We start from the raw sequence: 13,478 nt of genomic DNA, 5'->3' as shown, positions 1-13,478 counted from the left end.
GACTGCCGGCAGTGTGCGGACCCAGGCTGGCCCCTCACTCTCCAGCGCCCTGCTCTTGCCACCTCCTTCCTCTGCGTCAGGGCCCTGTTGGTCCTTGGGTGGACCCCACCTGCCTGGTTCCGTTGGTGAATTCTCGATGACTATCACCCCAGACCTAGCTTTCCCTCTGACTTTGCTCCCATCTCTTTATTTTTACTCATCTAAACAAATACTATGGGAAAGAAGACGAATCAGTAGAAAGTCTGACTTGAAGGTGATTTTGAAAGCAGTGCATTTCGGCCATAGCCAGGGTCTCTGTATCAACAGTATTATCAGGACTGCCCGGAGGGGCTGATTTTAATTGATGGACATGAAGGATTGACTTGTGACCATCATGTTCATCACATGAAAAGGGGTTGCTTTGAGTTTGAACGTATTTGAGTCATTTACCCCAAGGGACTCCTGTTTTCTTACCGTTATTTTTTCATGGAGATGCTATGGGAATCGTGGCAGCCTTTTTTTTTGTTATTCTCATGGCCCATCTCTCCTCCAACCTCTGTTCTTGATCTCACTTACACTGTCCACACAGTCCTTCCTCAGACATGTCACGCTGGCGGTGCCCCAGGCTCAGGGGCTGTGATGTTGCAGGAGGCGTCCTGGAGCCCCTGGAGGTGGGCAGTTAGAGCTCACACACAGGTGCCTGAGAGGGAGCCTGGGGTTCGGGGCTGAGAGCTTGCAGTAGGGCTTATCACTAGGCTGGGGGAGGACTGACGGAAGGCGCCCCTCCCTGAGGTCACATTTGAACTTAAGGATGGGTTGGGTTTAGAATCCATGCAAAGGCGTGATTATCACGCAGGGTTAGGTGATGGAAGCCAAGCAGGATTATAGTCCCACCAGCTGGTAAGGCTCAGCTTCCTTTTCTCTGGGAGTCCTGCTGTAACTCTTTCACTCTGTGTGTCCTCTGAGCTCCTGCAGCCCTGACAACTCGGATCACACTTTCCAGGGCCTGAGTGACAGGCTCCCTGCCTCTGAAACCATGATCAAGTTCCTCCTTCTTCCTCTTGGGGTCTTGTTGTATCCTTGGTCCCCAGGGCTGGAGTGTGTTCCTTAGAGCGGAGCCCACACCCATCTCCTCCCTGGTGGCCTCGTGGGCTCCTGGGCTGTAGGGTTCAAGCTCTCTAAGGCTCGGTGGTTTGACTTGTACACACTCTGCCTCAGGGGCCTCTCCTCTCCTCAAAGCAAGAAAGAAACAGAGAGATGAAAGAGAGGGATGGGATCTGCTGCACAAAAATTAAACACAAGTATAGCAACAATACCACAGAACTGAAAGGCAAATGGGGGAAGTATTTGCAAAAATGATAAACTAAGGATTAATCTTCTCAACAAAGCAGGTATACAAATCAATAAGAAAGACATGAAGATCCTTATAGACAATTCACAGATGAAATCCCAATGGTTAATATGTATTTGGGAAAAATGTTCAACCTGTCAATAAGCAGAAATAGAAATGAAAACAATATATTTTCACCTATCAAATTTGCAAAGGTGAGAAAAAGATAATACCCAGTGTACGGCCTGGAGGTAGGGCAACGGGCACCCTCATATAGTGCTGATGGCTATGCTTGTTAGTATAGCACCTGGAAAGCATTTTGGAAGTGGGTCTAAAGATCCTGAGAAATGCTCATTCTCCATCCACGAATTTCACTTCTGAGAATCTATCCAAGGAATCAATAGTGACATGGGGAATTTCTCACGAAATTATGTTAAGCAAAAATAGGGCATACAAATTATATGATATATAATTCCACTTATGTAAATTATATATTTATACATAAATGTTTTCTTTGGGTGATTTTGGGGGAATGTTTTTCTTATGGGTGATTTTTGATCATCATACTTTATATATATTTCTCATATTTTCTATAATAAGCATTAAAAAAATCAAGGGGGAGAAGTCTCTGTGAAATGTGTTATGATGGACCCAAATAAATTCAGAAATTAACTTTAGGAGTCAAAGGGTCACATCGCTAGCACAACCTGTCACTTTGAAAGATTCAGGACATACATGATATGTGCACCAAAACTTGCCGTGAGGTTGAGGACAGAGGTCACCAGGCCACATGGCTGTGGTTGGGCTCATTTGGTGGGTGAGATCACCTGGCTCTTTGCTGTGTGACACTGGGTACAGCCTGCCCCTGGCAGGTCTCTGTTTCCTATCTTTACAATGGTAGGGTGGGAGGAGGGTCAGATTAATAATCCTGGAGGGGCTTCGCAGATCTTGGCTAGGCAGTAACTCTGTTCTTTTATTTATTTAATTTATTTAATTTATGTATTTATTTTATTTTATTTTTAAAATTATTTATTTATTTATTTTGGCTGCACCGCGTCAGGATCTTTTTTGTGGCCTGTGGGATCTTTAGTTGTGGCGTGTGCACTTTTAGCTGCTGCACGCATGTGGGATCAATTTCCCCAACCAGGGATCGAACCCCGGCCCCCTGCATTGGGAGCGCGGAGTCTTACCCACTGGATCACCGGGGAAGTCCTGGTAACTCTGTTATTGAAGAAGAGAATTTGACTTTGCCTGGTGACACTGCTGAGAGGGACGGAGCGCTGGGATCTGCAGGTTCCAGGTTCCAGCTCCTTACCTGCTGAGAGACCAGTGCACAGACCCCGTTACCTATTCATAACCACCACACTGTCCTGCCTTGGCCCTGCTTCTTGGCCACCCTCTCTTCCCATCACCCCTGGGCCCACTCAGCTGCGGCTAGTTTGCCTGCTCAAGCTTTAGTCTTTTTGCTCTGCAGGAGCAGGAAGGGGAGGACCCTAGGCTTTGGAGCTGTTTAGTGGAGGCATGAATTCAAAAGCCTTTGGGGACCCCCACCTGCCTATGGAGAGGGTGTCTCCCCCCTCTCGGGCCCTCTCTATGGGACATTTTTGTGATGGTTTGGCTCTCAGGTCCGAGCTACCCTGATGGTCTGAAGGCATTGAGGCCACTTCCTGGTGTGGGGCAGCCCCGCCCCCTAAGCCCACACTCAGCTGTGGGCTGACGTTCACGTCCACATCTGCGTAGTATCAACTGCTCAGCCTTGATAAGGCCTCCTGTGCTCAGAATCCTTTCCCAGAAGCTGATGGTTTATGGTAATACTGCCTGGGCTCCTCCGAAACTTGAAACTTTTGCTTTCGGTCGGGGCAAGTCACAGGGTCCTCCCTCCCAGTTGCCTTCTCAAGGGTGGGGCTGGAGGCCTAAGAGCTGCCTGGGAGATTGATTTTCCTTCATACCCAGGCATAAACTGGACTTCACACTTCCAGGAAAGACAGTGAGTGAGTCTCCTCTCTCTGTCAGCTGCCCTGAAGCCCTGCCTGGGCTGCTGCCTCTGGACTGTGACATCTTCAGCTCACCTTGAATAGCAGGGCCGGTCTTGGGTAGGGTGCAGAGGCAGCTGCCCTGGACATGGTGGAGCTGGCTGGGAAAGGTGTCCCCAGAGAGCCCCCCTTCCTGATGAGGGCGTGTTTCTCCTCAGTATTCAACAGATGCACGGAAAGACGGCTTCTTTGAAGAGCACGGAGAAACTAGGCAGGGTCCAGAGACCCCGAGGCTCCAGGTGAGGCCCCTCTCCCGATCAGATATACAAACTGGTTGGGGCCGGGAAGCCCTCTGGAGGTGACCTGTTCGAAAGGGGGCCTTAAGGCTGCGTCAGGGGGTTAGGTTGGGCATAGGCTGCCCGGGGCCTCTTCCTCCCACTCCCAGGCCTGTCCCAGCACACTGGGACCTAGCAGAGTCCAGGCTTCTTGGGTTACCAGCCTCCTCCCTGCCCACCTGTCCTCAGGCCAACCTGGCCCGGGCAAAAGTTTGCGTTTCAGCACCACCCCCTCCCCGCCAGCCCTGGTAGTATCCGTCAGGTCAGGTGAGTGTGCCCAGCTCCTCATTGCAGAGCTGCAGGCCCGGGGGAGGGCAGTCCTGCTGGGATCAGGGCCCATGGCCAGGCCCCAGAGCCATAAGGCTGACACCCCCACCCCACCTGCTCCCCAGACTGGTCCCCATCCCTGTGTCTCCTGCTCATTCACTCTGCGGTCCGCTCCTCTGCTTGCGCCTAGGCCAGAAAAATGCAAGAGGGCTTTTGACACTCAGGGGTGGGCAGCTCTGGGACATCGAGGCTCAGGCCGAGCATACCTCCTGGGGGCGGCTGCTCACAGCTGTCAGGGAAGAGGGCTCTCAGCGACCCCTCCCTGCCTCAAGAGTGCCCCTCCCCAGGGCGAGCTATGCGCTCGCTGTGAAGGGCCCCAGCCTCCAATCTCTGCCCCAAGCTCGTGGCTTGAGGCCAGGACAGAATTGGCACTAAGGATGCGTGGGTAGGACTTTGAGGGCTCCTTGTCCCTGGAATGGCACGTCTCCTTTGCAGTCTGCACTGGCCAGAAGGCTTGAAGGGTGAAGACATAAAGAAGTGCGGCCGAGAAGGGGTAAGTGTGGGGAGGCCACTTCACTGCCCACTGAGAGAGGGGTCCCGGGCTGCCTGAACTTGGTGACTGTTGGATCCTTGGCCACAGGCCTGTCACCAGGAAACCTAGTGGGTGTCCCCTTCTGGGTGGGAGTTGTGTCCTCTTCCAGTCCTAGGCTGCCTGTCAGGACCTCGCGTCACCAGGAGACAAGCTGTGCTTGGAGGTCAGCCCTCCACACCCACTGGCTGCTTACCCACTACTTCATGCTAAGTCACCGCAGGACCCCCACCCCTGTGGCCTTATTTCCTGGTGGCTGGAGCAGGGCCCTCTGGTGGTCCGATCTCCTGGGACTTCTCAGACCCAGCTCGTGTGTTTGCAGACGCTACTGAGAAAATACAACCAGCAATATCACAAGCTGTTTAAGGACATCCCCTTGGAGGAGGTGGTTCTCAAAGGTGAGCTGTCTCCCCGGGTGGCTGGACAGGCGCCTGCAGTGCCCAAGGCCCAGGTCCTCTCCCCCAGAGCTTCCAGGCACAAATCAGATATGGGAACTGGCTGCCCTTTGAACGTGCCCTTTTTTTCTTCAAAAGTGTGAGAAGACTGGGCTGATTTGAGATATGAAGTTGAACTTACAAAAATTTTCTTGAGGCAATGTCGGGGCTTCCAAATCTTATTTCTGTCCTGCTCTTATCAGTGACTATTCTCTCCTGCTCAGGCCTGCCAGGGAGTGTGTGGGAGCATTTGCACAATCAAGGCCCTCTCTCCCTGGCAGGGCAGGGCAAGGAGTTCTGCCTGTGGAGGTGAACATCCAGGCTTAGGGGACCAGGGCAGAAACCTGCCGGATCTTTTGGGGCATGGATGGAGGAAGAGGAAACATCTAGCAGTCTGGTGGGGTGGGAGTGGTCAGGAGTCACGGGAAAGGAAGCTAAGGTGCTGGGGGAATGGGTTGCTGGGGCCTGGGATTGGGAAGGGTACTGAGGAGGACAGTCTCCGAGGCTGCACTCTGGACTCCTGAGTGGGAGGACCCAGGCCCTGGGGCTCCCGGGCTGGCCTTGCTCACGGCAGTCTCCTGTGAATTCCCAGTGTGCTCCTGCGCCCTCCAGAGGGACCTCCTTCTCCAGGGCCGGCTCTACATCTCCCCCAACTGGCTCTGCTTCCATGCCAGCCTCTTTGGCAAGGATATCAAGGTAGTAATAAGTGGTAAGGGCTGCCACAGCCCAGGGAAGAGAAGCCCCTGCCCTGCGGGCACACCTCAAGTCAGGCCTGTCCCTCCACACGCTGACACTTGGTGAGGCCTCTCACTGTGGGGCACCCCACCTGGTGTCCAGGGCAGTTAGCCCCATCCCTTCCAAACAGGGGCCCCAATCTAGACTCCACATCTGGCCTGAGCGGCCTGAACAGTTCACTGCCAAATTATTCTGCCTATGGGTACCTCCAAAATGCCTTCAGAATCAGAGTGGGATGTCACACTTATGGGGGCCCAAAAGTGGCCATGGTGGCTCAGGGAACTCTGTTACTGGAGTATGGGATTCACCAGGGCAACCGTCCTTGCCTCCTGGATGATGGGGTGAGAGGCTGGAGCAGCGCGTGCGGCCAAGGGGTGGGGGATAACTGAAGGGAGCCTGCGTGAGACAGTGGAGGCTCAAATACTCTCCCACGTGGGACCAGACATCTCCATGGTGCTCGTGCTTGGGTCACTGCCAGCTGTGGCTGGCGCCCTAAGCAGGAAGCAAAGGGACTTTGTCCTTGGGGGGTGAGTCCTGAGAGAAGAATGCCTCTCTCCCTGTCAGGTGGTCATTCCCGTGGTGTCTGTGCAAATGATCAAAAAACACAAGATGGCGCGGCTCCTTCCCAATGGCCTGGCCATCACCACCACCACCAGCCAGAAGGTCAGTGAGATTCTGGGCCAGCGCTCCCTTGTCCTTCTCCCCATCCCAGCTCTAGGAGTCCACAGCTTGACCCTGGCACTCTCCCAAGTCTTTACGTACCTTGCCCCTGTTTTCTTCCTATGTTCTAGTATGTCTTTGTGTCACTGCTCTCCCGGGACAGTGTATATGACATGCTGAGGAGGGTCTGCACCCACCTACAGGTATGAAGCTTGGGGCCAGGGCTGTCGCAGCGGGGCTGGCCCATCTTCCCGGCACAGGAAACGGGGAGTAACAGGCTCAGGCTCAGTGAATTAGAGGCAGTCCTTGGACCATGTGTCTATGCTTGTGAGCCTCTTTGAGGCCACTGGGCCCTTGTGTGTCCCCACGTATAACCCTCACTTGTGCTTCCTCGGTGCACAGACAGACAGGAGCATGTGGCCGCTTCCCAATATGCCTACAGCTCTCTCTTGCCTATGGTGAGGAACGGGGAGGGCAGCAGCTTGGGGGAGTATGTTGCCTTGGACTTGCCTTCTGCTCCAGCATTAACTAGGGATCCCCCTGCAAACTCTAGGAGCTTTAGGCTCTATCTGACCCAAAGTGGCTTATTTGGAGGTAAAGCTCTCTTGGAGAGTGTTAATACCTCCCCATGCCTGACTCTGGCTGTTCCAGATGGACAAGTGATCCCTGTTCCCTTCCCTCCTCAGCCTTCCAGCAAGAAGAGTCTGAGTGCAAGAGAATTTCTAGAGGAACCTGAGTGCGAGTCTCTGGTGAGAGCTGAGGCTGGGAGCAAAAGTGGCTGGCCTGAGATTGCCTGTGGCTCTAAGGCTTCAGGGCCTCCCAGGCAGGAGCCCACAGTACAGAACTGGGGCAGCAGGCTCAAGAGCCAGTGGCCATGCTGTGTCAGGGGGTCCCCTAGACCCACCACGCTCCATACCATGCAGAGCCACTATGTCCTGGGCAGATGTGCTAACTTCCTGAGCAGAACAGATGCCCAGCTCCCAGAACACTGCCCAGGTTGGACCCTATACCTTCACGGGTACAGAGCCAGCAACCCCTCTTTAGCAGTCAGGAGGGCCTTCAAGGGGCTGGAGATGTCCCTGGGGAAGAGCGCTGAAGGCAGTCAGAACCGAGGCAGGCTCCTTTTAGATTGGCCAAGGTCCCAGCTGTTTCTTTTGCTCCTGGGATCCTGGGTAAGCAGAGTTTCTTGAGCAGGGGTGGCGGGTGGAAATGATCCCAGGGTGTTTGAAGTCTACTTCAGTAACTATTAAGCGTTTAGCCAAGCATACAATACGCACAATACCATGCAGGGGATGGAAGGCGATGTTCCCCTTTTTATTGATGGGGACCTTAAATCAAGGTCAGTGACATAGGGTTAGAGCCCAGATTAGCAGGAGTCACAACTTATTCCATCTAAGGTATATAGTGCCAAGCTGTCTTGGACTCAGCCGATCTGAACATGTACCTGGGATGGCTCATGTCTCAGATTCCACTGTGGTTCTACACTAGCAGTCTTCAAAGACACCATTCCCTGGAAGAGTGGCTGGTTACAGCAAGGGAGCAGTTGAGACGTGGGATTGCTACGGCAGTGGTTTCCCCGCTTCTGGGCACCTGCTTTCATGCTTGCTGGGCATATTGATACTATCTGGAAAGGCTTTGATAAATCTAGCGTGAACCCCTTAGGGCAAGTGGGGTCCCAAGGGCGCCATGGTGAGACAGCTTCTCCTGCCTTCTCTGCAGGAAGTCCTCATCCCTGAGATGAAGTGGAGAAAAGTGTGCCCTGCCTCCAGGTCCCTGTCCCTCCCAGACAACATCCCTTGTATCCCTCGGGCATCCATGGACTCCACGGATGACTTCTTCCCCTCCAGGAAGCCTCCGGGGTCTGGTGAGTTCAGCGTGCTTGTCCATGGCAACTGCTTGCAAAGACCAGGCTTTCCTGCCTCCCAAGGTCATCACAGCCAGCAGGCCTTCTGAGAGCTGTTTCTTTCTTTCTCCAAATCCATAAGGGAAAGCCAAGAGCCCAAGCGGCTCCAGAGAACACGGGCGGGGGAGTGGGCTGGGGTCCTGCCTTCTGCCCAGGAAGCTGCCTAATGCTGTCCTGTTGCAGAGAACGCTGACTGTGAGAAGAGGCTGGAGGATGAGCCCGAGAGCAGCGGGGAGCAGAGGCTCTGGGATCACGGGCTCCTGAAGGTCTTCCTCGTGCTGTAGGTGGCTGCATGGAGGGTGGTGGGTGTCTAAGTGTTTAGAGCCGGGGCCTTGGTGTGTGGGGAGGTCAGTGTCCAGAGCGAGGGGAAGGTTCTGAGTCAACCGCAAGCTCCCGGGTGGCGTCTGGCAGCCGTGCAGCAGGCTCTTGTAGAGCAAGATAAAGTATCTCCAGTTTTCATCCCTACAACCCTGTAATTTAGGGTTAAGGCTGTGGAGAGGGGCAAGACATGAAACTTGTTGAAGAAAGAAAAAGTTGCACAGGATTGGGGAGGAGGAGGGTTGGGAAAATCTGAGAGGCCCATCAGATAGACTAAGGGAGAGCCATGGCCTTCCCACTGCCCACCATTGGGGTGTTTTCTGGAAGCCCAGGCTTGTCTGTAATTCTGCCTAAGTAGAGCAGTGAGCATGGTGGGATGTTTTATGAAGAGCCAACCTCTGGATTCCCTCACCTTACCTCATCACCTTCCTCCGGCTCTGCTGGCTGGGTTTTGACTGTCAGCCTCAGCACTTGCTGGGGGAAGGGCTACCACCTTAGGGGGTAATCTTAGTGGCCTCGCACAGGGGGTGTAGGACCAAGGCGGCTGGTCAGAGGGAAGGTGGGCTCAGCTGAAGGACCCAGAACTCCTGCTGGGCTTCAAGGGCACCTCCATGGGGACGAGTCTCAGGACCCCCATGTGGCCTCTGGGAAAAAAGATGCCTAGGTCTAGAACGTAACTGCAGGCAAAGGGTTCTTTAATTCTTCCAACTGCAGGAACTAGCTTAGTCCCACTCCTATTTTTGGTGATTCTGTAAAAATGCCCCGTTTCTAGAAGAGAGATTCAACTCCTCCTTACCCCTCTTTCTCCAGGATCTGCTTCTTGGTCATGTCTTCATCGTACCTGGCGTTCCGCATCTCCCGGCTAGAACAGCAGTTATGCTCCCTGAGTTGGGGCGACTCAGTCCCTGGGCACAGGTGATGCCCTTTCTCTTTCTCATGCTTCTGGGATTGAGGGTTAAGGACAGCAGCCAAAACCTATGGCCAGGCTGCTTGTTAGTCTGGCTGGTCCTGGCCTTGCCCTTGAGCTGGCTTGATGGCCCTTAGCAAGGTTGGGCAGGGTACACAGATCCCACCTGGACCCCCTCTCATGGGTGGACAAAGTGTGCACTGACTCATCTGTCTGCCTTCTAGGCCCTTTGTCTGACCTGGTCATCTCTCCTGTGTGCAGGTAACAGCCACTTGGCCTTTGTCCCCACTCCTCCAAGAAGAATGCTCTGGGTGCTAAGGTGCCACCAACAATCCGCTTGGTTTATGCTGCTGCTGTGCTGAGACTGAGTCTGAAAGAAAATATTCCAGATCCCTTCTCCTCCCCCCAACTCTTCTCCCTCCTTTAATGAGTGATCTTTAGTACCTGTTTACAAAGCTCCTACAATTTTGGGACTCGGACAAAAAGACAGATTTTTGGATCTAGCTGAGGAATTCTGTATACTAAGCCTCAGCAGCCACTTAAATGAAAAAAATTTTAACTTGTTCCTTGGAAACAGCTCTGACACACAGGAAGAGCACTTGGGGCCACTGCAAGGGGCAGAGGCCATGCTTTGATACCTGTCACTTGGCTCACTCCAGTGGTGGGACAGAGGCCAGAACCCAAACCACCAGTGTGGGCTCCGCTCTCTCCCAGCATACTGTGCTCTCACTTGGACGCCTGAGAGTCCCTGTTTGGGGGCCCCAAGGACTTCTCTGCAGTCAGCCAGGGACCCATGCAGGGCAGACTGGAGGGAGTGAGGTAAGCTATGAATGAGGAGAGGAGGGCCTGTGGCCAGGAATCCAGCAAGAGGAGTGTTCACACTCTGTGCAGAGGCTCTGCTCTGGCCCCTCATGAGGAGGCTGGCTGAATCTGAGAGGACACTACCTGCAGCAGGGGACTGTGGCAGTGGCTGTGAAGGAGAATAGAGGTCCAGCATTCTGTGTCCTCAGCTGCTATTTCCTGGTGAGACAGGTGGAGCAGGGCCTTTTGGTCACTGTGGTCGCAGACCAGACACTGGATCTTTCCCTGGTGTGCTCACACATTTCCAAGGTGCCCCAGGTGGGAAGTGAGGGATAGGAGGGTCAGTGGCTGTGATCTGAGGTCTTGCTTTGTACTCTCTGCCTGACTGCCTGGATTTTGGGTGTGGCCAATGGCAGCCTGGCGGGCTTGGCTGGGCACCAGGCACGATGGTGCTGGGCCACCACAGGGCAGAGCTCACCATGTCACCTGCAGGCCATACAGGAGGGTTCTCCATTCCATGGGCTCTGTTCTCCATGAGTATAATGGAGGTGTCCAAGGTGGGCCTGGGACAGTGCAGGGGCCAGGCCAAGGGGGTCTGTCTGATACCTTTGGGGACAAGAGAGGTAGAGGATAGGAAGAGTGGACATGGTAGTGGCTTTGCCTTAGAGATTCTTCCTTCTCTGTCAAGGTCTCCTCAATTCTAAAAGCTTCTCTGTGCCTTAAAACTCTGGCCTGTTCTCTCTGGGACTCCGAAATGCTAAGAGAGTGCCTTTGTAGGTTCTGGAAAGGGCTTAGTGGGGAGGCCAGACTTATCAGGAAAAGTCACTGGCGATGGGGTGGGTGGTGTCAGAGCCACATTTTCCCTCTTCAGACACTTGAGAGGTTAACTAGGGAGAAATCCAGGTGGAAGTTAATTACTGTGGAGCTGCGACTGTCTGTCCTATTTATGACAAACCCAAATGAAGACTGGAGGGACTGACAGGAGGTGACAACTTCCTAAACTCAGACTGGAGGTCTCTTCATTCTCTCCCCATCCCAGGTTCTAGGATTTGGCTTAGAGCCTGGCCTTCTGGGATACCTGCACTAAATCTGTATGTCTCAGGTGAAACTCACTGCTCCATTCTCCCCACATTGCCACACCGGATGAATGCCCGTCCTTTTTTGGGAACCAGCCCCCTTAATCACTCCTTTCTATCAGATTTTCAGGGAAATAATCCTACTTGCCCCAGCGCCTCCCCTCCCTGGTCCTTGCTGAAGGGCAGGGAGAACAGGTCCATTCTCTGAGACTTGCTGGGTTGAGCCAGAGGCCATGAGAGGTGCCAAGTCTCCAGTCTCCATGCCCCAGGCTCAGAGACGGCAAGAGGCGTGCAGTAGAGTAGGTGGCTTTGGAGGCCCTCTTGGGGTCCAGGGCTTTGAGTGATAGGAGTGTGCGCCTGTCCCTCTTGGAGGGCCCTCTGTTTCTCCCTTCTGTCCCCCAGCCTGGTCCTCTGGCCAGCGTACCTTCTGTTGTGCTCATTTATAAACCATGTGTATTTATACAGACCTGCTTGCGTTGGCGGATGCTCCTCTAATTCCCTGAGAATTTGGTTCAACTATCCTTCAGTTGTTCCACTATGGCGTTAGCCTTTGAAAATATTTTTAAATAAAAAATCCGATTTTTCTAGTGTCCCGTGGTATGGGAAGTTCACTTTTATCTTTTGACTACTCATTAAAAGTGCTCTTTACTGACATATTTGGCACGAAGGAGACTAACGGAGCCAAAGTCATTCCCAGAATCCCAAGTACTTTGCATATCTCACAGGACTTTAGCTGAGGTGACCTGTACTTCAGGCATATGGGGAATGGTAAGGATGGCCACAGCACACCACCATAGCCTCCTCCCTCTGTTGGATGGACACTGAGAATGCTTCCCTGTTTCTCCTGGGCAACTCCAAAGCAATGTCCCTGGTTCGACTAGTACTGTGCTCCTGACTCAGGAATTAAAGTCTGAAACTCAGAGCTAGAAAACCCCTGTGTCCTTTTCTATGACATCAAGCCTAGATTATGGAGGTTAAATTCCAATTTGGGCCACGTCACCTCACTTTCTCTCTGGGAGGCCCCCTCTAGTAGTGATTCATTCGTTCAGTAAATGCTGAGCCCAGACTATGAGCTGGTACTAAGCTAGGCACTGACGATAGAGCAGTGAACATGTCAGGCAATATCTCTGCAACCCCCATGGCACTTGCATTCCACGTAAACATAAGTTCCAAGTAAATCGTGAACAAAGTAATTCCAGATTGTGATTAAGTTCCATGAAGGAAAGAAACCGTGATACGAGATACAGTAAACAGGGAGGTGGCTTTGGATGGGTGGTCAAGAAATATTCTCTGAAGTGAGGTTTAAGCTGGTGCTTAAAGGATGAGGAGCCAGTCATGGAAGGAGCTGGGAAAAGGGTCGGCAACTGTGAAAGGTAGGAAAGAACCCTAAATGTCTCTGAGGAACAGAGAGACCATCTGCATAAGTCTAGAATACTAGTCAGCGGGAGAGTGACATGAAAAGAGGTTGGAAAGGGCAACTCAGCAACAACAAAACCTATTTAAAAGTCAGTAAAGGACTTGAATAGACATTTCAACATCACTAGTCATTAGGGAAATGCAAATCAAAACCACAATTAGATACCACTTCATATCCATTAGGATGGCTACTATCAAAGAAATGGAAAACAAAAGTGTCACTGAGGATGTGGAGAAATTGGAACCCTTATGCACTATTGGTAGGAATGTAAAATGGTGCAGCCACTGTGGAAAACAGTATGGCAGTTCTTCAAAAAATTAAAAACAATTACCATATGATCCAGTAATTCCAATTCTGCGTATACACCCACAAGAATTGAAAATAAGGGCTTGAAGGGCTATCTGTACACCCATGTTCATAGCAGTGTCAGTCACAATCAGCCAAAAGGTGGAAGCAACCCAAGTATCTATCGACAGGTGAATGGATAAACAAATTATGGTGTATACATGCAATGGAATATTATTCAACCTTCAAAAGGAAGAAAGTCTTGACATATGCTACAACATGCATAAACCTTGAAGACATTATGCTAAGTGAAGTAAGCCAGTCACGAAAAGACAAATGCTGTATGACTCTACATATATGAGGTACCTATGGTAGTCAGATTCATAGAAACACAAAGCAGAATGGTGGTTGCCAGGAGCTGTGGGGAAGGGAAATGGGAGTTATTGTTTAATGTGTACAGAGTTTCAGT

The 13,478-nt window shown here is 52.3% G+C and overlaps 1 protein-coding gene across 1 annotated transcript in view; it reads left to right on the top strand.

The window, feature by feature from the left end:
* GRAMD2A (GRAM domain containing 2A) overlaps positions 1–9,442 on the top strand; it is a gene marked incomplete at both ends in the record, with an annotated part of 32,905 nt that extends 23,463 nt beyond the window's left edge. Inside the window, 10 exons of the mRNA XM_079700706.1 lie at positions 3,501–3,581; positions 4,380–4,437; positions 4,796–4,871; positions 5,500–5,603; positions 6,207–6,305; positions 6,434–6,505; positions 6,989–7,051; positions 8,022–8,166; positions 8,389–8,485; positions 9,334–9,442. Coding sequence (XP_079556832.1) covers positions 3,501–3,581; positions 4,380–4,437; positions 4,796–4,871; positions 5,500–5,603; positions 6,207–6,305; positions 6,434–6,505; positions 6,989–7,051; positions 8,022–8,166; positions 8,389–8,485; positions 9,334–9,442 — 904 coding nt within the window. The remainder of the gene's footprint in view (positions 1–3,500; positions 3,582–4,379; positions 4,438–4,795; positions 4,872–5,499; positions 5,604–6,206; positions 6,306–6,433; positions 6,506–6,988; positions 7,052–8,021; positions 8,167–8,388; positions 8,486–9,333) is intronic.
* Between the last annotated feature and the right edge of the window lie 4,036 nt (positions 9,443–13,478).

Source organism: Hyperoodon ampullatus (genome assembly GCF_949752795.1).
Source record: "Hyperoodon ampullatus genome assembly, chromosome: 3".
In the NCBI taxonomy this organism is placed as follows: domain Eukaryota; kingdom Metazoa; phylum Chordata; class Mammalia; order Artiodactyla; family Ziphiidae; genus Hyperoodon; species Hyperoodon ampullatus.
Note: the sequence above shows the minus strand (reverse complement) of the source record. Positions and strands in the feature narration are given on the sequence as shown.